The sequence below is a fragment of the Eschrichtius robustus genome, chromosome 2, assembly GCF_028021215.1.
Source record: "Eschrichtius robustus isolate mEscRob2 chromosome 2, mEscRob2.pri, whole genome shotgun sequence".
In the NCBI taxonomy this organism is placed as follows: Eukaryota; Metazoa; Chordata; class Mammalia; order Artiodactyla; family Eschrichtiidae; genus Eschrichtius; species Eschrichtius robustus.
In genome coordinates this window covers 157,658,558-157,684,145 of record NC_090825.1, presented here as the reverse complement: position 1 = coordinate 157,684,145, position 25,588 = coordinate 157,658,558, and the positions used below count along the sequence as shown (strand labels likewise).

Below are 25,588 nucleotides of genomic sequence, written 5' to 3'. Positions count from 1 at the left end.
TAAGGGTTGAAGGCATAAAACTGAAGGAGATAAACAGACTAAATAAATCAAGTTTCAAAAGATTCTCAAAGATTAGAGTCATTGGCTGAATTTAGCAAAGTAAAATGTAATAAGAACAAACAATATTAACACCTATTAATATATGCATGGTATATAACACTTCATGGGTTCCAAGGTGCTTTTATACACATTACATCATTTAACAACCCCCCCAAAGTAACTATTATACCCTGTCTACAGATGAGGAAACTGAGGGTTAGTGAGTTTTCCCAATACCACATTTCAGGGAGGGCCAAGAACAGAACATTAATCACCTTCTAATCATCTCTCTTGCAACTAGATCCAAAATTCCAAAGAGTACAAGTATGGAGGAAAAATGAGTGTAGAAAAACAACTGCCATCAGAAAAATTAATCAGGGCAAGTAAGAATAATGGGAGGAACAGCAATATTTCACCGAGGAAAATAAGATTTGGGGGCTGTCAAATATAGGCTCCCAATATCTAAAAAATCATCCTGCTGAAGGAGGATTATTACACTTGTTCAATACGGCCCAAGCTAATCTTAACCAGCAAATACGATAAGTAGCCAAATTCTGGTTCAAGGAAAGAGGGTCAAAACTGTCCAAGCCATTCATGCATCTTAATTGGACATATCTGACCATAAGCTGAATAAATCCATTTGCCAGACTTTGTAGGAAATTTTAATCAAACGAACAGCTGGGCTTTATCAAATGAGACTCTGCATCAGACATTGTTTCAAAATATACAAATAAACTTCTAGAGGAAGGTGGTTCTAATTTCACAATTATAAAATTAGGAATGAATTTAAAGTAAAACACAGGAAAAATTCTTTCTCAATGAAGATAGATATGTAGGTACAGAGAAGGTTTTTTCTAGGCATTTTTATTATTCATATTCAAACAAAAGGAAACATATAAAGTATATAATAAGCACCCATGTACCAGCAAATTAAACAGAAGTAAATCTGCCTCCAGGTATTTTAAACATATTTCAAATATAAATATGTATCTATATGTTATGAAGTATGTTAAATTACACACAAACGCATTACCCATCGTAAGAATGAGAATTACCTGAACTACTTAAGATACTCATATATTCTTCCTTATCCCAACCCTCTTCCCTTCCCTACCTCCAGAAGAAATAACTTTGCTGAATTTTTATCCTAAATATTCCCTTGCCCTAAAACGAAAAGAATAATATATTCCACTGTGTGACTATACCACAACTTACTAACTCAATCATTCTGTCAATAAACATTTGCAAAGTATTTCCTCAGTTCTGTTTTGGTTTTTTCCTTAATCCAAGCAAGGTTACTATGAGCATTCTTACATACATCCTGGAGTTCATCTACAGTATATGTATCTGGCAGGGTACCCTTATGTTTAGTAAGTGCTTTCCAAAATAGTTGTACCTATTTAAAAACCCAACAGCACTGTGTGAGAAATTCAGTTGCCACATTTACCAACACCTGATACTGTCAGACTTCTTAATTTTTGCGAACACAGCTTACAATGCTAAGTATAAAATGGTTTCTTAATCTGGTCTTATTTTACATTCCACTGATTACAGTGAGGGTACATAACTTTTCATATTTATTTGCCATGTATATTTCCTCTTATATAAATTTTATTAACACATACACAGGTTGTACGAAAACATGCATCCTGACCTAAGATACGGGTGCATGCATAAACACCAAAGCAAGCGTTTATTTCTGCGACAGAATGGAGGGGAATACTCTCAAGAAAAGATATGCCAAAGTACTTTGACTCTGTTTGAAATTTTACTTCCCAAGTTGAGTAATTACCATTACTTATTATGTTATTCTCTATGCTTTTTGAATCTCACAAATAATTAAATTATAAAATGTAAAAAGATAATATAAATGCATGGTCAACAAGCAAGCACCCAGCAGACTTCCCTGGCTGTCCAGTGGTTAAGACTATACTTTCCAATGCAGGAGGTACAGGTTCAATTCCTGGTCAGGGAGCTAAAATCCCACATGCCTCGCAGCCAAAAAACCAAAACATCAAACAGAAGCAATCCTGTAACAAATTCAATAAAGACTTTAAAAATGGTCCACATCCAAAAAAAAAAAAAAAACTTAAATAAAAAGGTACACTTTAGGGCTTCCCTGGTGGCGCAGTGGCTGAGAATCTGCCTGCTAATGCAGGGGACACGGGTTTGAGCCCTGGTCTGGGAAGATCCCACATGCCGTGGAGCAACTAAGCCCGTGAGCCACAACTACTGAGCCTGCGCGTCTGGAGCCTGTGCTCTGCAACAAGAGAGGCTGCGATAGAGAGAGGCCCGCACCACGATGAAGAGTGGACCCCGCTCGCCGCAACTAGGGAAAGCCCTCGCACAGAAACGAAGACCCAACACAGCCATAAAATAAATTAATTAATTAATTAATTAATTAAAAAAAAAAAAGGTACACTTTAAAAAAAAACAAACAAGCAAGCAGCCAGGACCACTCTTGAAAAAAGTGTTCAAAGGAGTTCTTGGGGAACCAAGAATTAAATGAAATGTAAACCTTGGGAACAGGTAAGCCATGGTGCTACAAACAGTGGTAAACATTAAATTCACTTAAACACAGAAATAAAGGCTAAACAATATGAATCACGATTACAGAAAGGACTTTTTCCCCTTCAAAAAGCAACACAATGTAAATATGAAAAGCACTGTGGACTCAGCAAAAGACAACAAAGCTTACCAACAAAAATCAGGAAGGGGGATTATAAACAAACTAAGTATTTTTCATAAAAAGCAGCCAAAGAAACAGAGGCAGATAAATGGAACAGACCAGAAACAGGCCCAGATTTAAACGACAATTTATTTTTGGCATTTCAAATCAGGAGGAAAAAGGTAGATTATTTAATAAATATTATAATGATGACTGGCCACATAGAAGAAGAAAAAGCTGAATCATTAAAGTCAATATATAAATTTTATAAAACAATTTTTAGGTATAAAGAAAAAAGAAACTTTAAATGTACCAGAAGAAAGCATGCGTGAATTACTTAATAACCTTGGTGGGCATAAGGACCTTCTGAGCATGACTGAAAATTGAGAGGACACAGAGGAAAGGACAACTAAATTTGACACATAAATTCTAAAACAAATACCATAAAGGAAGTAAAAAAGAAAATGACAAACAAGAAAATATATTTGTAAAACATGAGGAAAGAGGCCAATTCACTTACTAGGGAACCCCTATAAATCAATAAGGGAAAAAAATAAACCATCTAACAGAAAAATGTAGAAACGACATGAATATGTAGCTTCAAAACGAAGAAAACCCTATGAAAAAATGCTCAACATGCACTCAAATTTAAATAAATATTAAGCAAGAAAGTAGATATTTTTGGAACTTCCCTGGTGGCGCAGTGGTTAAGAATCCACCTGCCAATGCAGGGGACATGGGTTCGAGCCCTGTTCCGGGAAGATCCCACATGCCGCGGAGCAACTAAGCCTGTGTGCCACAACGACTGAGCCTGCGCTCTAGAGCCCGTGAGCCACAACTACTGAGCCTGTGCGCCTAGAGCCTGTGCTCCGCAACAAGAGAAGCCTCTGCAATGAGAAGCCTGTGCACCGCAACGAAGAGTAGCCCCTGCTCGCTGCAACTAGAGAAAATCCACGCACAGCAGCAAAGACCCAACGCAGCCATAAATAAATAAACAAACAAACAAACAAATAAATAAATGGGGGCGCAGAGAGAGAGGAAGAAAGGGAAGGAGGGAGGGAGGGAGGGAGGAAGGGAGGAAGGAAGGAAGGAAGGAAGGAAGGAAGGAAGGAAGGAAGGAAGGAAGGAAGGAAGGAAGGAAGGAAGGAAGGGAGAAAAGGTATTTTTAAATTATCTACCAGGTCACTGGAAATTTTTAAAGGTTTGGCAACAAATGTCTGACGAAGCTGTGCAGAAACTCATCTTAATATATAAAGGCACAAGCTTTTTAGAGAACTGGGCATCCATCAGTTTTTTTAGATGCATACAATATCAATTCATGAATGAGGTATGTTTATGTCATTAATTGTTATGCTACTTTAACAAATATATAAACAAGAAAAAACCCTATAAATATCTACTTATACAGCTATAGGACATCAGTTAATTATGGTGCAAGTAAGACACCGAAAACCAAGCAGACATTAAAAACAATGAGATAAAGCTACATATAAAAAGACACAAAAATACGTTTATTTTTAAACGAATAAAAAAGTATGATCCCACTTGTCTTTTTTTAAAAATGGTGTGTAACATACGTATGCCTACATATGCATAGATATTTTATAGAAGAGTATACAAATAATTATTAACAAGTTACATCTCTAAGGAGCTGCACTGAGAGGGTCAAAGGATGAGAAAAGATAAGTTCATTTCATATGTTTTTGTACTTTTGAATTTTTTTTTACCTTGAATATATATTACTTTCATAATTTAAAACTAGCTAATTTTTTAATCCACATTGTCATTTCTTAGTGTCTTTTCTTTAATTGAGGTATAACTGACATGTAACACTGTGTAGTTTCAGGTGTACAACATAATGATTCAGTATTTGTTTATACTGCAAAATATCACCACAAGTAAGTCTAGTTAACATCTGTTACCATATATAGTTATGAAATTTCTTTTCCTGTGATGAGAACTTCTAAGATCTACTCTCTTAGCAACTTTCAAACATGCAGTACAGTACTGTTAACTATATTTAGTCACCATGCCATACGTAACATCACCAGGACTTAATTATTTTATAACTGCAAGTTTGCACCCTTTGACCCCCTTCTTAGTGCATTAAAATCTAGATTTTAAAACAGCTGAGTACATTTACTCAATATTTCAAATATTTCAAAACAAATATATTTCAAATATACTAGTGATTCTACATTATGCATAAAAATTAGACAAAAAAAGTTTCAGAGGCTAAACTTTTTTTTTTTTTTTTTTTGGCTGTGTTGGGTCTTCGGTTCGTGCGAGGGCTTTCTCTAGTTGCGGCAAGCGGGGGCCACTCTTCATCGTGGTGCGGGGACCGCTCTTCATCGCGGTGCGCGGGCCTTTCACTATCGCGGCCCCTCCCGTTGCGGGGCACAGGCTCCAGACGCGCAGGCTCAGTAGTTGTGGCTCACGGGCCCAGCTGCTCCATGGCATGTGGGATCTTCCCAGACCAGGGCTCGAACCCGTGTCCCCTGCATTAGCAGGCAGATTCTCAACCACTGCGCCACCAGGGAAGCCCCAGAGGCTAAACTTTTACAATGATTGTACAACACTCTCCCCCAAAGTATACTTAAGAATTATTTTTTCTATTAAAAAAATAATCGTGGGCACACTAGAAGTTAGTAGCAAAGTTACAGCAACAATCTACAGTGGGAATAACCCAGGGATTTACAGCAAGCCAAAACATTAATACACATTGACCAAGAAAAAAAAAGAATATTCAAGTGTATAACACGTTTTGCAAAGCTCATGTGTTTCAAAGTTCCCAATTAAAAAGCAATATAGGGACTTCCCTGGTGGTCCACTGGTTAAGAATCCGCCTTCCAGTGCAGGGGACATGGGTTCGATCCCTGGTCGGGGGAATAAGATCCCACATGCCACGGGGCAACTAAGCCCACGTGCCTCAACTAGAGAGCCCGTGTGCTGCAAACTACAGAGCCCATGCGCTCTGGAGCCCATGCGCCACAACTAGGGAGAGAAAACCCACATGCCACAACTAGAGAGAAGCCCGCGCGCCGCAACAAAAAGCTTGTGCGCCGCAACGAAAGATCCCATATGCTGCAACTAAGACCTGACGCAGTCAAAAACAAACGAACAAACAAAAAGCAATATAGGGGAAGTTTCTACAAGCTAAACATAGTCTAACCATATATCCAGCCATCATGCTCCTAGGTATTTACCCAAATGAGTTAAAAACTTGTGCCCACACAAAAACCTGTATGGGAATGTTTATAGCAGCTTTATTCATAATTGATAAAAATTGGAAGCAACCAAGATGTCCTTCTGCAGGTAATTACATAAACAAACTATAGTACATCAGACAGCAGAATATTATTCAGCGATAAAAAGAAGTGAGTTATTAAGCCATGAAATGAAATGGAGGAATTTTAAATGCATATAGTAAGTAAAAGAAACAAGTCCTGGAAAGGGTGCATACTGTATGATTCCAAATACATGACATTCTGGAAAAGGCAAAACTGTAAACAGTAAAAACATCCGTGGTAGCGAGCTGGGAGAGCGATGAATAGGTAGAACACAGAGATCTTTAGGGCAGTGAAGATACTCTGTATGACGCTGTAATGGTGGATTCATGTCATTATACATTCAGCAAAACCCACAGAACTGTACAAGACAAAGAGTGAAACCTACTGTAAGCTACAGGCTTTAGTTAATAATAATGTACCAATATCGGTTCATCAATTTTAACACATGTACCACACCAATGCAAGATGTTAATAACGGGAAACTGTGGGCAGGGAGTAAATGGGAAAATGCCCTAAAAATAAAGTCTGTTAATTTAACAACAACAACAAGAAAGCAATAGGGGGTATCTCAAAGGCATAGGGAAGGGAAGAGCCCAGCGGAAGGTGCTCGGCTGGGGGTTGTAGTTAAGGTGGGACAAAACCAGGTGACAAGCAAGGAGGAAGGGGGAAGGGCCGCACCACAGCAAACACAGCACTCGTGTGGCCAGGGAGGGGCTGCTGACCCCGTGCTCCTCTTGGGGAGCTCACAGCGAGCCATTTGTTTGTGTTCTCCACACTCACGCATTCTCCAAGTCTTGGGAACTGGAACATTTCTCTCTCCCGGCTCAGAAATGATCAGTGGAAAAGGAACCAAAACAAGTACCTCATTATGTGTCAAGATTAATCTGGGAAAACTGTGGGCTGTTGACTGAACTGCTTCTCTTAATCGGCTGGTGCTCTAGCTTTAAAAGTTCCCAGGAGACAACCTGAAATCCAGAATCTTCTCAAAATAGAAAAGAGTGGGGGAAATTCTGAATACATCACCAAACAGTAAGAGCCTCAAGCCTTTGGAAAGAGCCCAAAGGCCAAAAGCAAGACCTGCAGAGCTCTGTCCACACTGGTGGGTAACCTGATGATTATCTAACAAATTCAGCATGTGTCTACCAGAGTTCCAGAAGAGTGAGAAACCTTGGGATTCGTCTGAGTTAGAACAATCTTTGATTACAGCTGAGTCACCTCTGTGTTCTCAATACAAGTAAGACCTGGGGTCTTTTCACTGTGTCTATTCATGTGATAAATGTCGCCCTCCAGTGTGAAATGGAAGGACGCCCTTGTTCTGTGGGGAAGACAACTGTGGAAGAAGGAGCTATGAGTACGGAGAGAGCCACCTAGAATGCCCCCTCCAAACCCGTCGGCAGAAGGCCTCTTCCTGGGGGCCTCTAACAGATCCTGAATGCTGCAGAAACCCCAGAGGCTTGGGATCTGGGACCTTCCAGGAACTCAAGATCTCTCTTGCTGAGGTCCTTTCCATCATCACATGGACCAAAGTCTTCACCAAAGCCTTTGTGCTTCTCACCGTCTTCCTTACCAGGAAGCTCCACATGCCAGCCAACTATCTCACTGGCTCCCTGGCCAAGACCAATCTCTTGGCTTTCATCTTGGTCATAGCCATCTGCATCACATATACCATCACCCACACCTGGAACTTTGGCCAAATCCTATGTGACATCTGGCTGTCTTCTGGAATCACGTGCTGTGTGCATCTCTGCATCACTGCTGTGGACGTGTACTGGCCATCACCAACATCCTGTAGTACAATAAACGCCAGATATGCGGCCTCCACAGTCACCACTGTCTGGGCCATTTCATCTCCATCCTGTCGCTCTTCTCCCAGATCTCCTACATGATCTACTCCACAGATGGTGCCTTCTACATCCTGTCCGTGCGGCTCATCACCTTTCACACGGCCTCCGGAAGCCACCATATCACCACAGCCCAGCTCATCAGAGTTCACTCTACTCCCTCAACCCCCAGTCTCGCACTCAGCCAGCTCCCCTCTGTCAACCACCTGAAAATCAAGCTTGCTCATAGAATCCTGGAGCAAGGGGATGTTTGCACCTCAAGAAAGGAAAGCCATAATAAAAATAACTATAGCTCTCTTGAGAACCTTTAACTGCCTCTAAACTTACTGTGTTTTCTGGTTTATTTTATGTGGATCCAAAAATTAAAGCTATTTCTATTTTATCAGCAAACAATGGTCCAGGAAACACATCACGAACGTTGAGTCTAATGATGTTAGTACAGCAACTTCTACAACAAAATAAGTAGGCAGAAAGCACTGAAGGCTCTAAGCACTGAAAATGACAGGTATAGAGGCATTATCTTAAAAGAAGCAATAATAATCTAAACCAGTTTTGAAAGTACCTGTGCTACCTATTTGATAACTGTTTTAAGACAAATCAAAGTCTATAACATGACAAATTAGTGAGGCAGCTAGTGTACTAAAAAGAGCACAATTACCGGCCCTCTAGAGCCTACTCCACTGGCCCTCCACGGCGAAAGGCAAAGAGACTAGACAAAGCATAATACATGTCATATTTGTATGATGTCCTGTAGTGTCAAAAGGCTTGAACACATACTACTAATTCTCCCAACAGGAAAGCTGTTGTCATGGGAAAAGCTGCATTTTGGAATAAGTCCAACCTTGTGACAAAACCTGAAGCTACCACTTTTTTAGCTAAACAAATTTGTACAAATTTGAACCTCCCTTACTATGTAATATGTCTCGGACTTTGTTGGTTTGGGGCTTGTTTTTGTTTTGGGGGCGGGAAAGGGGAGCATGGGAGAATGGATACCAAGGTATAAAAGTGTTTTATTAGTGAGTACTGAAATAACTTAATGGATTGGGACTAACATTTTTCTATTTCCTTTAAGAAATGGGAGAAGATAGTTCAGAGTATATTTTGTGAAAATTTTGTTGTAGCTGTACCTCTAAGCATGTATACTATACGTTGACACAGATGAATGTAACATATGTTTCTTATTATGTGTCATGGCCTAAAAATTTAGCCACTGATTATAACAGAGCAATCAAGATCTAAACTCCACTACCAAAAAGTTGCAAGGATTAAACAAGATTACAGATATAAAGTGGCTAACATAAGTGCTGCCACTCTATTTTTACAAACTATGATTATTCCAGGATAATGAGGCATTATTTCTAACTTCAAACCCCTGTTCACAGTTATTAAAAACTTTTTTTAATGTTTATCTAGTTAAAAATAAGACGTGCATTAGTTTGAAACAACCTTTGGGTTCTAACCAATGTACTTGTGACTTGGCAAAATCCACCAACATTACAAATGCATATCCTTTCACCCAGCAATTCCACTTTAAGTAATTTACCTAGAAATATACTTCACATATGAATAAACTAAATATGCACATTTTTAAAATGCAGCATCATTTTACATAACAGCAGAAACTTTAAGCAGACTGTCCATCAGTGGAAACCTTGTAATAAACCGTAGCACATCCACACAGGTGCTGTTGGTAACAATGAAGAAGCCCCGGAAGAAGTTTCAAAATATATTAATGGGAAAAAAGGAAAGGAAAGGAAAGGGAAATAAAGGAATGGTAACATTTGTGTTTAGAGAAACATTTTTGCTTTATATGGATTATGCATAAAATGTTTATGGAAGAACACAGAAAGAGGTAAACAGAAAAAAAGAGAATACGTATTTGCCTGTGTATGTGTAAACTGTGCCTGGAAGCGTATACAAGAAACGGGTAAGGGGAAGTGAGCAGTTGGGGGTAAGGTGAGAAGAACATATGTATAAAAATGTAAAGCAAAGTAGAATCCACTAACAAGATACTACAGTCACCCATCTAGAGTGATCAAATTTTTATGTCTACTCATTGAAAGCAAATGAAAACCAAATTAACAGAGGACAAATATTGAACATGGTCCTCTGTACACAAAAGAAAAGCTGAATTTGAGGTTTAGTGAAGAGAGTTTTATTCCTGGGCTATTGTTAGAGGTTAAAAATAAACTGGGACAATGTCAAATATTTCTGATCTATCCCCTCAGTGGAGAAGAACAATAAATACCAGTGTCTACTGTAACTATTATCTCAAAGGTACCCTTTAATTTAGCTAAAAGGGGGAGGGGAAGACAATTATTAGTACTTCCCTTATTTATTACAGTGTTAGCCTCTTTCCAGTTATGATTAAGGTAAAATAGGAAAGAAAGTCTTCCTTTCCTTGACATATGTAGATTAGATGTCATTATAGTAGCATGTGTTTCTATTCAAAATTGCAGTCTTGCAAGAATCCCAGCCCACGTACTACACTAATTCATGGCCCTACAGTTGCCATACAAGACAGAAGATTAGGAGAGGTAGAAGAATGCCAATGCAAATACTCTGGCAATTTACAAGGCACTTTTCAGAGACAGTAGCATGGAAAATACTACTGAAGATACCAAACAGTGTTTACTTCGAAAGTTTAAAAACTGAATATACAGAACAGTTTTCACAATCTACCTCCTGCAGCAATGGTTTCAATTACGACCTGCAAAAATATAAACAGAGGAATGAGAGAGAAACTCTGATAGCACTTAGGTACAACTCAGTGGTAGGAATGAGGACGTGGGTCTGATGCGGGACCCTGGGCTCAGAACACCTGCACCTCACCTTCTTCTGAAGGACATTAACTTTCCGCTCCTTCACATCCAGCATGTCCTTGAGGTCATGGATCTCTCCAGCTTGTGTCCCCTTCTCCTCAGCCATGTCCTGGATTTGTTTTGCCTTCTTATTCAGCATGGTTTCCTTCTCTTCCAAACGCAACCGCAGAGCATCCACCTAAGAATATAACATTTTTACAAATGATTAACTGAAAAGAAAGGAACGTAATTCCTTCCAAATAGATGTGTACAGTTGCCTAAATGATACTTTTAGAGTAAACTTCATTAGAATCAAATAAAATACCACTCTAAATACAACTGTGACTATTTAGAAATGAAACCCTAAAATTTTGTGAGCACTTCCATGATAAAATAACATTTACATCCGTTAAATTACGGTGTAATCAAAATAAACAGATCTGAATAAAGGGGACAAAACTGGAGAATTTATATAAAGGGGTTGAGTTGAGCTTTGCTACTTCTATAAAAGTGGTATAATCTATTATGTTTCTCAAATTTAGAATCATTTGGAGGATTTAAACAGAATGCCAGGCCAAGCCACCAGTTTCTAATTTGGCAGGGTTGGGGCTCAAGAATCAATATTTCTAACAAGTTCCCAAGTGATGCTACACTGCTTTAGAAAATCTAAAAGTAGAAAGAAAACCGTAAGCGTCACCAAACATGACACTTGCTGTATCAGAGAATACAATCTAGCTGCAGCTGACAATCCCATAATGCACTTAGAGATCTGTAAGGCAAAGCAAGGTCTACTTTCAGATCTCAAGACTAGTCAGCTAAAGCTTGGTATCCAGGTACCTTTATCACCAAAGTTTCATACCATCCATTAGATATAACTTTAAAATAATTAGAAATCTAATATAAGTACTTATGGTTTCTTCCAGTTTTGAGATACAACTGACATACGGCACTGTGTAAGTTTAAAGTGTACAGCATAATTATTTGACTTCCATGCGTCATGAAGTGATTATCACAGTAAGTTTTATGAACATCCATTGTCTCATACAGATACAAAATTAAAGAAATAGAAAACAACCTTTTCCTCATGACGAGAACTCTTAGGATTTTCTCCCTTAATGACTTTCACATACAACACACAGCCGTGCTGATTATCTTTATCCTGTTGTGCACCGCACCCCAGTACTTACTTACCTGATATCTGGACGTTTGTACCTTTTGACTGTCTTCATCCAATCTCCCCTCCCCTGATTCCTCACCTCTGGTAACCACATATCTGGTCTCTTGTTCTGTTTGTTTTTCAAGTATAACTGACCTACAGCCCTATGTTACTTCCTGAAACACAGCAGTGTAAGTTGATTTTACTATACATTTCAAAAAGTCTATTACAATACGTCACCACACAATAATATTCCATAGTTACTGATTGTATTCCCCACACTGTACATTTCATCCCCTTGACTCATTTATTTTTGTAACTGGAAGTTTGTCCCTCTTAATCTCCCTCACCTATTTCTTTCCTCTCCCCATCCTCCTCTCCTCTGGCAGCTACCTGTTTGTTCTCTATATCTATAATTCTGTTTCAGTTTTGCTATGTTTGTTCATTGGCTTTTTAAGATCCCACATAGACGCAAAATCACACAGTATTTGGCTTTCTCTGTCTGGCTTACTTCACTTATTAGCATAATGTCCTCAAGGCCCATCCATGTTGTCACAAACAGTAGGATTTCCTTCTTTCTCATGGCTGAATAATAATATACACATACACAGACAACATCTTTATCCATTCATCCACTGATGGACACTTAGCTTGCTTCCATATCTTGGTTCATTAATGCTGTAATGAACATAGGGGTGTATGTATCTCTTATAATTAGTGTTTTTGTTTTCTTCAGATAAATACCCCAGAGTGAACTGCTGGATCATACAGCAGTTCTACTTTTAATTTTTTGAGGAATCTCCATACTGTTTTCCATAGTGGCTGCACCAACTTACATTCCTACCAACAGTGCACAAGGATTCCCTCTTCTCCACAGACCACAGACTCACCAGCACTTGTTATTTGCTGGCTCTTGGATAATAGCCACTCTGACAGGTGTGAGGTGATATCTCATTGTAGTTTTGATTTGCATTTCCCTGATGATTAGTGATGTTGAGCATCTTTTCACGTGCCTGGTGGCCATCTGTATGTCTTCTTTGGAAAAATGTCTACTCAGATCCTCTGCCCATTTTTTAATCAAGTTTTTTTTTTTTTGATGTTGAATTGTATGAGTTCTTTGTATATTTTGGACCCCTTATTGAATACATTATCTGCAAATATCTTCTCCAATTCAGTAGGTGGTCTTTTTGTTTTGTTAATAGTTTCCTTTGCTGTGCAAAAACTATGTAGTTTGATGTGGTCCCACTTGTTTAGTTTTGCCTGTTTCCCTTGCCTGAGGAGACATATCCAAAAAAAATTACTAAGACCGATACTGAAGAGGGTACTGCCTATGTTTTCTTCTAGAAGTTTTATGGTTTCAGGTCTCACATTTAAGTCTTTAATCCATTTTGGTTTTTTGGTTATTTTCTTAAATTTATTTATTTATTTTTGACTGTGTTGGGTCTTTGTTGCTGCACGCGGGCTTTCTCTAGTTGCGGCGAGCGGGGGCTACTCTTTGTTGTGGTGCGCGGGCTTCTCATTGTGGCAGCTTCTCTTGTTGTGGAGCACGTGCTCTAGGCACACGGGCTTCAGCAGTTGTGGCACGCGGGCTCTAGAGCGCAGGCTCAGTAGTTGTGGCACACAGGCTTAGTTGCTCCGTGGCATGTGGATCTTCCTGGACCAGGGCTCAAACCTGTGTCCCCTGCATTGGCAGGAGGATTCTTAACCACTGTGCCACTAAGGACGTCCTTTTAATCCATTTTGAACTTGTTTTTGTGCATGGTGTGAGAGAGCAGTCCAGTTTCATTATTTTTCATGTAGCTGCCCAGTTTTCCCAACACTGTTTGTTGAAGATGCTGTCTTTCCCCCACTGTATATTCTTGGCCCTTTGTCATAGATTAATTGCCCATATAAATGTGGATGCATTTCTGGGCTCTCTATTATGTGCCATTGATCCATGTATCCATTTTTGTGCCAGTACCACACTGTTTTGAATACTGTAGCTTTATAATATAGTTTGAAATCAGGGAGCATGATACCTCCAGCTTTGTTCTTCTTTCTCAAGACTGTTTTGGCTATTTAGGGTCTTTTGCGTTTCCATACAAACTTTAGAATTATTCTAGTTCTATGAAGAATGCCATTGGCATTTTGTACTTATTTTTAAAATCTATTCACAGCAAATTTCATTAAACATACTCACACACCAAATTCTTTTGTTTTTTTGCTTTCCCACTAAGGATTTATAATTCAGCAAATAGTTACACATTTGATTACAGAAAAACAGGGAGGTGGGTTTCTTTCTGTTCAACAAAAATATAACATGAGTCACACATGCAAGCCACTTCTGAAATTTTTAATTTTCTAGCAGCCACATTAAAAAGTGATAAAGGAACAGGTAAAATTAATTTTAATAATATATTTTATTTAATCTAATATATATACACATTATTGTCATTTCAAACCTGTAGTCTATATAAAAAAACTATTAACAAGCTATTTTACGTTTCTGTTTTGTACTAAGTCTTCAAAGCCCAATGCATATTGTAATCGACACTTATGTCACATCTCAATTTGGACTTGCCATGTTTCAAGTGCTCAATAGCCACATGTGGCTGGTGGCTACACACTGACAGTGCACATCTAAGATAACAAGTATGTTTCTACAGAACATCTTTAATCTTGAACTTGTCCTATATTATTTTCCCTGTCTGAATGTAGAATAACCCACAAAGAAAAAATAGGTCGGACTTCCCTGGTGGCGCAGTGGTTAAGAATCCGCCTGCCAATGCAGGGGACACGGGTTCGAGCCCTGGTCCAGGAAATTCCCACATGCCGCGGAGCAACTAAGCCCGTGCGCCACAACTACTGAGCCTGCGCTCTAGAGCCCGCAAGCCACAGCTACTGAGCCCGTGTGCCACAACTACTGAAGCCTGTGTGCCTAGAGCCCGTGCTCTGCAACGAGAAGCCACTGCAATGAGAAACCTAATTTTTTAAAAAAATAGGTAATATGGGTAATGACTCACAGAGAGAATACCAAAACATCAGGAAATATTATTATTACCTTATATCACAACTATATTATTACATCAATAACATACTGAAACTATATTATATCAAAACAATAAGGTATCTGAGAACCAGTACTGTATGTTTAGTGGCACTTACTGCTCAATAAGTATTGTGGAAAATTTCCTAGGAGACCAGTCTCATTTGAGACTGATATAGATAAGCCATCATGTACTTAGAAATTATGTTGGACCACGCTGGAGAGGAAAAACATGTAAATAAACAACATTCCACTCTGCTAAACTCTATTTCTCTCAACCACTTCAATGCCACCAGTCTCACCAAGCCAGAAATAGGGGAAGCCGTCTTTTCAGGTCCCATTTATATAATTCGTCAGCACAAGTTCCACTGCCCCCTCAATAAACACTCTTGCACCTGGAATTTTCCTCTATTCTACTTTAATTAATGATACAGGGTAAACCTTATTACATTCTGGAAAGGTCCACCTAAGAACTTTCAAACTCTGAAAGCCTTATTTCTGAAACACGGTTCTTTCCTTTCTTCTACGCCTACTAAATCTACTCTTTGTCCATAGTATAACCTCTGACCTATCATCCCTAACTTTTTGTTATTCACCTCCATTCTGGTTTTATTTGTTTTTCTCCCAGCCTGAGCAATCATTTCAAATACAGCCTCACATCATCTTTTTTTTTCCAGTCATGTTTATTTTTACAAACCTTTACTTCTGTATTAAACAGTTTTCTCCATTCTACCCTCAGACTTCTGAACCTTCCTGCACATGGTCATGTATATGCTTGCCAAGCACACACACAGTATATCAAAAGTCCTCAGAATTCTATTCTCAAGCATCGTATTTTCTTCCCTTGTATTTTCCCTGTGGAAAATTTCACTTTCCCATGGTAACCGGCAAAACTGGTACTTTGAGAAGAAAGCAGACCCAAGATCTCAAAGCTAAAAATAAGTGATGGAGCATGGATTTAAGATTAAATGGTCTGTCTTCAGATCCTAAGCTCTTAACCACTAATTCTGTAAGATTTCATATATGTAAAATTCTAGAAAATGCAAACTAATTACAGTAACAGAAAGCAGACCGAGGGTTGCCTGGATATGATGGAGGAAGTGGGGAGGAGAGAAGAATATCAGGGAGAGGCAGAAGAAAGGGGTTACAAAGAGGGACAAGAAAACCTTGGGGACAGGTGTTCTTTATCTTGACCGTGCCATTGGTTTCAGAGGTGTATGTGCCGAAACTTACCAAACTGTACATTTTGAATATATGCAGTTTATTTGATGGCAATAAATTTGATATTTTTAAGTAAGCAAAATTAGAAAGCATGGTATTAGAACAGGAATAAACCAACAGACGTTTGCCACAGAAATGCAAGCCCAGACACACACACTCACACCATTTAGTGACCCATACACATATAAACAGAGGTGACACTGTAATCAGTGAGGAAAGCACAGAGTATCTGATAAACTGTTTTTAGACAACTGGCTACCCATACTGAGGGAGGGGGGAAGAACCCTGACTCATATCATACACAAAAATGAATTCTAGATGAATTAAAGCTTTATATATAGAAAGCAAATCTTTAAAACTTTTAGAAAGAAAGATACTGTTTAAGTATCTTTTAAGACAGGGCAGCATGGAAGGATTTTTTTTTTTTAAAGACCCAGAAAGGATACATCGTAAAGAAGAAATACTGGTAAAGCCAACTACGTTAAAATTCAAAACTCCTACACGTCATTTACCATCTTAAAATGTTTTAGTATTTTACCTATATTTTAAGTGCCTGAAATAGTTCTTAGTACACATACTACTAAGGAAAATAGAGGCATATTTATACTAACTTTTTTTTTTTAATTTATTTTATTTAATTTATTTTTATTTTTGGCTGTGTTGGGTCTTCGCTGCTGTGCACGGGCTTTCTCTAGTTACAGCGAGCAGGGGCTACTCTTCATCGCAGTGTGTGGGCTTTTCATTGTAGTGGCTTCTCTTGTGGCAGAGCATCGGCTCCAGGCGCACGGGATTCAGCAGTTTTGGCACGCACGCTCAGTAGCTGTGGCTCGTGAGCTCTAGAGCGCAGGCTCAGCAGTGGTGGCGCACAGACTTTGTTGCTCCACGGCATGTGGGATCTTCCTGGACCAGGGATCGAACCCGTGTCCCCTGTATTGGCAGGCGGATTCTTAACCACTGCGCCACCAGGGAAGTCCCTACACTAGCTTTTTAAAATGTTGATATTTTGTGAACTGGTCAAAATAAATATGATGCAATACTGAACTTCAAGTTTCAAAATGTATGACCATTTACAATCACTCCAAAAAAATTAAATACCTAGGTCTAAATCTAACAAAACATGTATAGGCTCTGTATGCTGAAAATTACAAACGGCTAATGAAAGCAACTGAAGATCTAAATGAGTTCTTCCCATGAATAGTATATGAAATGGAAACTTGACATGTGTAAAGATAGCCAATCTACTTAAATTTTTCCTCAAAGATGAGGAAAAAGAAAAGATTACTCAGCAGTGACCAAAAACAAAAAAAGTGTTTTACTGACAAACAGCAGAACTACAGTAAGCCAAGCCCAGCGAATCCAAAAGATGTTACATTACAAATTTCCAGTTTTGGTGCCCGAATTCAGCACTAGAGAGCTCAGAGCAAGAATTAAAATCCAATGCAGAACAAAGATGGAATACATGATCACCACTGAGTTCTCCAATGGCCCTTTCTAAAGTGCAAGGTGACAAAATTCCTTAAGTTACCCCCAGTTTTCCTTCATCTACCTATTAAAATCAGAAACACTCCACTATGCAAAGAAGGAAAAAAGGTCCAGAAGGGAAATGTCAGAACAGACTGAATATTTATTCAATAGGGAGAAAAGAACTGCCACCACAGAGCGAAGATTCTTGTGAATAGGAAATTCAACGACCAGGCTGTCGAGATGCCAGAAGAACTCACTGACCCTTATCCACCTGGCGTTTGTTGAGGCTCAGCTCCAGCCGGCCTACGTGGCTACTAGTTCCATCTGACAGCATCAGATGTGGCTCCTATTAGTGAACCCATTACAGGGCATCCATCAGCCAGGGCGAGTCAAGAGGGAGCTCCTTGAACCCTCTGACCCGCTGCACAGTTAAAGAGGTCAAAGTCTTAGAAAGTACACATGCCAGAAATCTAAAAATAAATAAATCTCATGCCAAGTCATTTCTACCTAATTCCTACATTCTAGTTTGTATTCTGTATACTATATATTCCACTTCTAATATGTATTCTATATATTCCAATAACCACAAGCAAAAGAACAAAGCAACTCACCTTAAAAACATTTTACCCAATACCCTTGAAATACACTATTAAATTCTTATTGCAGAAGTCAAAAGCCCAGACATTTAAACCTGTAGATAAGCTTGAACTGCCTTGTCTCTCAGTTCTTCTCAGCATTAATTTCAGAAAAATGAAAGGCTTTCCATCTGTGGGTCAGGAATCAGAATACAGCAGGAAAACGTCCCTCATCACTTCTAAGTGTTTCTCATTCTGATGGGACCAATGTCTCAGGATAATAACCGTGAGGCCTCATATTGCTGCTTCTTTACCAAAAGTACCCAGATGCCCCAGCTGCACTTTTACGTTAGATCCCTGACTCTGCTAAGTGACCTGGAAATGGGCCTGCACTAACCACTCATAAATACCCGCATGCCGATTTGAGGGAATGTCAGGTATGAGACCCACAAGAATTGGTGACTGAAAAAGGTAAAGAATGAAAACTCCTGTTATAAACATACAAACCTTTGGTGTCACTGCAGTGGGAAATGCAGGTTTTGATATTAAAAATATTTCATATCACAAATATTAGCCACAGAAACTACCCAAGCCCACAGTCTAATTACTAAGTGATCTTTTCAATTCAAATCACCTGTGTACACTTTTTCTTGATCTGCTTTTTCATGCAATGCAGAATTTAAATGGGCTAGTCTGGAGAGCTGAGATAAAAATAACCACAAAAACCACTTTGCTACTACTAGATTAATTGCTCTGAATTCTACACTGATCTTTTGGTTTGGTGTGAACTAAATTCAGAGTATAATTTTGCGTGAGGTCCGTATTTTGCAAACCACAAAAAACATATTCAGGAAAACCCCTCACAGACTAGCAGGACACACAGTCATCACCCTAACACCATTCTTGGCAGGAGGAATAAGACCTTTTTTATTCACATCAACTGAGCTGGAGGAACAGCATCTAACCAGCTTGCCAAGCATCAAGGTCTGTGGCAAACAGGTTATGCCAACTTCAACAAAATCAGAAGGTTTTTCCTCCACAAGACTTTCTCTACCAAAGGACATGAACAGAAAAATGGCTACCTTGCTGTTTTGGCCTTTTACTTCTGACCACAAAAGTATTAATTATCTCAACCCATCTTAACCTTCTTTTGTTTTACATCAATAAACAGATCTACCTAAGAGCACATTAGCACTAGTAACTGCATGCCAGTGACAATGGCATGTTTCCTATAATTCCTCTTTTGCAATTATATGACTCACACTGCCTTTCTAACTCTCTGACCACACCTTTTCAGTTTTCTTCACTGGATCCGCTGTCATTTCCCCCTCTTCACATCTCACTCGATACAACCTTCCTCTGGAGAAACCAATTCATCCCTAAGGCTTTAGCCACTACCCCCATAATGACAGCTTCCTAATATTTATTCCTAGCCTATTCCTAGCCCCAACCAGTTCTAAAAACCTGAGATTCTAACAAAAGTTTCTGCTTTCACTGAATATTTAGTTTAGAATGAGCTTTTTTTGTTTTAATCTTTTCTTTTAAAGGACCTTTAAAGATCACCTAATGTGGTCACACATAAATGTAAGTTAAATCTGAGTACTGTCTACTATATTATTTTCTGCATTTTTCCTGTATTTCATAAATTTTTTTTTAATTTATGTATTTATTTATTTGGCTGTGTTGGGTCTTTGTTGTTGCGCGTGGGCTTTTTTTTAGTTGCGGCGAGCGGGGGCTACTCTTAGTTGCGGTACGCGGGCTTCTCATTGCGGTGGAGTCTCTTGTTGCGGAGCACGGGCTCTAGGCACGTGGGCTTCAGTAGTTGTGGCACATGGGCTCAGTAGCTGTGGCTCACGGGCTCTAGAGCGCAGGCTCAGTAGTTGTGGAGCACGGGCTTAGTTGCTCTGCGGCATGTGGGATCTTCCTGGACCAGGGCTCGAACCCGTGTCCCCTGCTTTGGCAGGCGGATTCTTAACCACTGCACCACCAGGGAAGTCCCCATAAACTTTTAAAAAGGTAAATAATCTAAACTACTCCTAATTTTAAAGCTGAGGAAATCAAAGCCGAAACTAAGTGACTTGCCGAAGATCACTAAGTATAATTTCCTATCACCACATCTCCCACTGTTCCCATCTAGAAAGGAGGATGACTGAAGGGCGTTGGGTCATGAGGCTGAGAGTGTACACAAGCAGACCTTTTTAAAAGGCTATTTCAACTGCACTGAGTTCTGTCTGACATCCCAACAAAAGGTTGAAGAGCTCAGAGAAACTTGCAAAAGGCCACAGGCAGAGATGTGTCATTCAACAGTGCACAGTTTATCTGTACAAAGGTGGGGAGAGGGCTACAAAGTTATCATCTAAAAAAACCAGTGGTGATATTTTAAACCCACTGATATTTAATATTCACCTCCAAATTCAGATGAGAACTTCATAATTTAAAAAATCTATTCTAGCCACATTAAACATCTATTCTAACCTTAGGAAGTTGGTATTATTATTATTCTCAGTGACAGATGAGAAAATGGAGGATTACAGAGGTAAGATAACTCATCCAAGGTCACATAACTAATAAATGTAGAAGGCTATTTCAAGCCTAGGTCTGACTCCAAAGCCCATGCTTTGACCACAGTGCTACTAAATCCAGACCACCTCTGTGAAGGTCAACCGATTAAAGGAGATGTTCATAAAACTGGAGCAATTCCATAGATGCTATACACTGTACACTGCCCGACACAAAAGGACCTCATTCCATGGACCCTGAACAGGAAAAACACCAGGTCTTTTCCCACATCCCGTTTTTCCTTCAAGAATTTTAAAATTAAAAAAAAAAACAAAAAAACAAAAAACTCCTGAATCCATGTTCTTTTTCATATGTGCTTAATTTTGTGATTTGAGAGCTGGATGAAAGTCTAGGGTAGCTTCAGAGAGGAGGATGAGATCGATAAAGAGCAATTATAGGGGGCCTCCCTGGTGGCGCAGTGGTTAAGAATCCTCCTGCCAATGCAGGAGACACAGGATCGAGCCCTGGTCTGGGAAGATCCCACATGCCGCGGAGCAACTAAGCCCGTGCGCCACCACAACTACTGAGCCTGTGCTCTACAGCCTGCGAGCCACAACTAATGAGCCCGCGTACCACAACTACTGAAGCCTGCAAGCCTAGAGCCTGTGCTCTGCAACAAGAGAAGCCACCGCAATGAGAAGCCTGTGCACCACAACAAAGAGTAGCCCTTGCTCGCCGCAACTAGAGAAAGCCCGCGCGCAGCAACGAAGACCTAATGCAGCCAAAAATAAATAAATAAAATTATTTTTTTAAAAAAGAGCAATTATAGGAACAGAAAGATAGCAATTATAGAAATAGGTGAGAACTTTCAAAGAGCTGGTTCAAACTGTCTTTTATGGGATCCAACAGGAGAAAGCTGCTTTGGAAAAAGTGAGCCTTGTCAAGTATCACCAGAGTAATTTAAGAAAAAATAACAAATCCTGATAAACAGGCATATAACATTCATATAATCACCCCAAATTCAAAAGGAAGTTAGCTTTTCTACTGTTATCTTTTAGAATGAGACCCTTATATTTGAGCAGTTGTCCTAATAACTTACAGGGGTAATTGCTGAAACTCAGTTAGTTCTAAAAACAAATACAAAAACCATCCAAGAATGACCACAAATATAGTCTTTGTTCTCTATGGTACAAGAAACCAATCACAAGCCCATCTGTGTGAGACCTAGCTAATAAGAACACTATTTCAGAGGGGGGTACAAAGAGAAGGATGGGTTGCCAAGGGGAAGAAGTCATCTATTAGACTGTGACAAGCTTTTAAGTGTTTGCATCATCATTAACCAACTGCCTGGTTCCCTGGTTCCCACACCTGCCACCTCCATCCAAAACTATCACAGCAGCACTTGGCAACAGGCTCAGCTCCAAAACACTGGCGCCCTCTTCTGACCCTTTTGTAGTACTGCATTCATACCAGGCACTGATGTGAAAATCTCTAATAAAGCCACAAATTAATAAATTTGCAGGTAACATTTTTCAGATAATTCTGTATTTGCAATTCCCTGAATAAACCTTAATTTAGCTTGATAAAAATGTTAAATAGCAGACCTTCTACATAAAATTTATGCCAATGAAAAGAAAAGCAACAATGTTCTCTTACCGTTTTAACAGTTTACATATATTAGCTGATAGTATTACAAGAATTAGAATGATGCCAATAACTGACAAAGACCTTACTATGTGTCAGGCACCAGGAGTGAATAAATTAGTTTAATGCTAACAACCTAATGAGGCAGGAACTCTTCTTCATCTTACAGGTGTAAAACGAGGCACAATGAACTTAAGTAATGTGCCCAGGACCCTGCACCTGGTAGCAAGTGGTAAAACTGAAGTTCACACTCAATAACTGTGACTCCAGGGCCAGAGCCTTATCTACCCCAAAATATCCCTCTGAGGTATCATGATAAAATGAAACGTGATCAAAATAGAAAAAGTATAAGTTGTAAGGAAAATTATAAATACATCATCCAAATCTCTTAATTTTCAACAAAATCCTAAACTGTAAAAAAATAAAATACTACACAAAACATTTTGGTCATTTTCCCATTCCTCCTCGCGTGAAGATTCTGAACTTCTGGGTCTAAGATGTTTTTATGCCTTCTTTTTACTACCCATTCCTTTCTTCATTACACTATGCCTTTATTTATCTATTATCTTGTTCTTTAAAAGAAAAGAAAAAATTAATCCATACTATACGCTTTATTTTTCTTCTATACAGCAGAACTGCTTACCTATTCCTACCTTAATTCTCTATTTCATTGAGATCTTTAGAAAATATTTTCCTTAAGACAGTAAATCCAAATAGCATCATCAATTCCTTCTCATTGCAAATATGATAGATTCTCATCTGCCTGGAATTATTTAGTGTGTTCCTACCTCTAATCAAGGCTGGCAGACTAGATAATCTTCTAATATTTCTAAAAATGCTAACTTTATTTTCAAACAGGACATGAAGGCACATGTCTAATAATCTGCAGTTCAAAACAAGATTTATCTCAAACATTTCTGGATTCCACAGTTTGCCTACTTAAAGCTATTCATAATACCAAAAATTAAGGACACTTAATAACCCAACACAGGCTGACCAAGCTCACTCCCATTCATGACTGAAAGATTTACCACGGGTGAAAACAAATGCTTTTACAACTATCGTTTCATTTCATAACATTAGTTTGAAGTCTACTTAGAAGCACAGACTTAGTCATAAGTCTGAAGTATCAAAAACATATATTAACTGCACCGGTTTAATTTGTTAGATACAAGAACAATAGAAACAAGATGGTTATAATTTAGTACTATAACTGACCACATCGCTAAAGAATCCATCATAACATTATTCATAGCTTCCGTATCTCAACACAACAAGAAGTGCACAGGTAACACACAAGAAAAGGTGCCAAGGAATGGGCTCCGTGCAAATCCCACAACTCCTTTTACCTCGTTCTGCAGGATGGCAGCCCTCGAGGCTCCTTAGCAGTCAAGGACTCCTTCAGCACTTCAATGTGCTGCTTGCTGTCTGAGAACGGGTTGGTGAGTGTTTCTAGCTTTGTCTGTAGGGCTAGTAGTTCTGTGTCCTTTCTGGACAGCTCCTGCTTCACCTGACCAATCTAGAGAAGAAGAAAAAGCAGTGTAGGGAAAAAAGAAAGAAAACCACCACCTCTGATCTGGATCTTTGACAGATCCACGTCAAGATATACAGCATTAACTTTATGACAGGACACAATTCATCTTTTTGCACCATCTAATCTTAGCTGACCACCCCCCCCCCACAAAAAAACAAAGCTTATTCAACTAATAGCAAAATTTCCAGTTTTCATTTATTGTCTCCCCTAAACTTTTGAAATCCATTAGAAAAGGAATGGAAGAAGAAAAATCCCAATTCACTTAGATGACTATGAGACAGCAGTAAGCATCTGAACACGACTAAAGCAGTATTCATCTTATTAAGTCATAAGAAACTTCAAATCATACAGCAGGATTAGTGTAGATGGAATACAGAAAGAAAAAAGAAACTTCCTACTATTGCTATTTAAACTCAAAAGCTGCACATTTATTTTTTCATTGTTTTTTTTTCATTCTCAAATGAAAGTGTACATAAAGTCCTTCTTAAAAAGCCACTTTAGCGTTATAAGGCATTATAAACATGTGCTTTCTAAAAATTATATAATTTTGAGGAGTTAGGGGTACTGACCTAAAAGAAAGATTCCACCTACAAAGTTATATTACCTACAACATGTCATATCAACTAAATGGATAAAAGTATATAACCTAAATAAAGAACGCATAAAATCTCATTCTCTAAGAATCTACATGTGTCATCAAATTTGAATTACTCTGACAGAGTAATCCATAAATCAACAGGTGCCACTCACTCCCCCATAAATTTTTCTCATCTTAACTTAGAAAACATTTAACATCAAACATCTCCTTTACATTTCTACCGTGTTTCTAAGAATTTTTACTCTTTTATTCTAAATGTAAGCCAAATTAACAGAAATCATATCTGTTTTTACATTGTATCTACTGCCTAAGCAAGGCAGCTATGCACTAAAATATAGACTCTTGGAAGTATAAATTTCACAAGAAGTCAGTAATCTCAGTACCACTGATGAAACAAAAAATACTTTTTAAAAAGTTGAATGTATCTAAAGTATTTTGACTGAAATAATCTTAGGCATAAGGGACAAAGTTTTTGAGAACAATTTCCCATGAGAAAGTATGAAATAAATTTTACTGTAATTAAAGTTACTTTTAAGGAGGACTAAAAATAAACTTATAATTTACTGTTCTGTTTCATCAGGAAGACAAGCATTTTTCTCATAGGCATGAAAGCTCTACTCACAAATAGAATATTCATTCATTCAACAAACATTTCTGTGTGCTCACTGTATGCAAAATACTCGCAGCTGCTAAGGACATCACTGGAAGATAGCTGTAAACAGCAGCTACTTCCATCCTGTAACACAGATACGTACCCAGGAGCTGCCACATACTGTAATGGTGTAGCATCTTTCATGACTTCCCTTTACCAACATCCCACCCCTAACAAACAGAATGCACTAAAAACGCACTTGTGGTATGAATGAATAGTCAGGAGAAACGTTCAAAATGTTCTCACCTCATCAGCTAAAGAACTATGGCTTAAAGATTACTCAAATTTCCAGCTACCTCTAGACCATGTGATCAAAAATAAATATAAAATCTCAGTTTCCTCATCATCTGCCTTACTAAATAATCCTCAAATAATGCTATACTGACCATAAAGACTGAGAAAAAGAAGAAAATATCCTAAATAGAAGAGTTTAGAAGCACAAATTTTCCTTAAAAGTTAGGAGCATAAATAAGGCTTTTGCAGTCAATCCCATGTGAGAACGAACGAGTGTGTCTTCTTGGGTAACTACCTCTCTAAGCCTTGGTTTCCTAATCAGTAAGATGGAGAAAGCAAACCAGTGC

At 38.7% G+C, this 25,588-nt stretch overlaps 1 protein-coding gene across 1 annotated transcript in view; it reads right to left on the bottom strand.

The window, feature by feature from the left end:
- The window catches only part of LOC137759789 (ELKS/Rab6-interacting/CAST family member 1-like), a 101,770-nt gene that overhangs the window by 55,971 nt on the left and 20,211 nt on the right, over positions 1 to 25,588 (bottom strand). Inside the window, 3 exon segments of the mRNA XM_068536397.1 lie at positions 10,671 to 10,838; positions 23,573 to 23,599; positions 23,602 to 23,742. Coding sequence (XP_068392498.1) covers positions 10,671 to 10,838; positions 23,573 to 23,599; positions 23,602 to 23,742 — 336 coding nt within the window.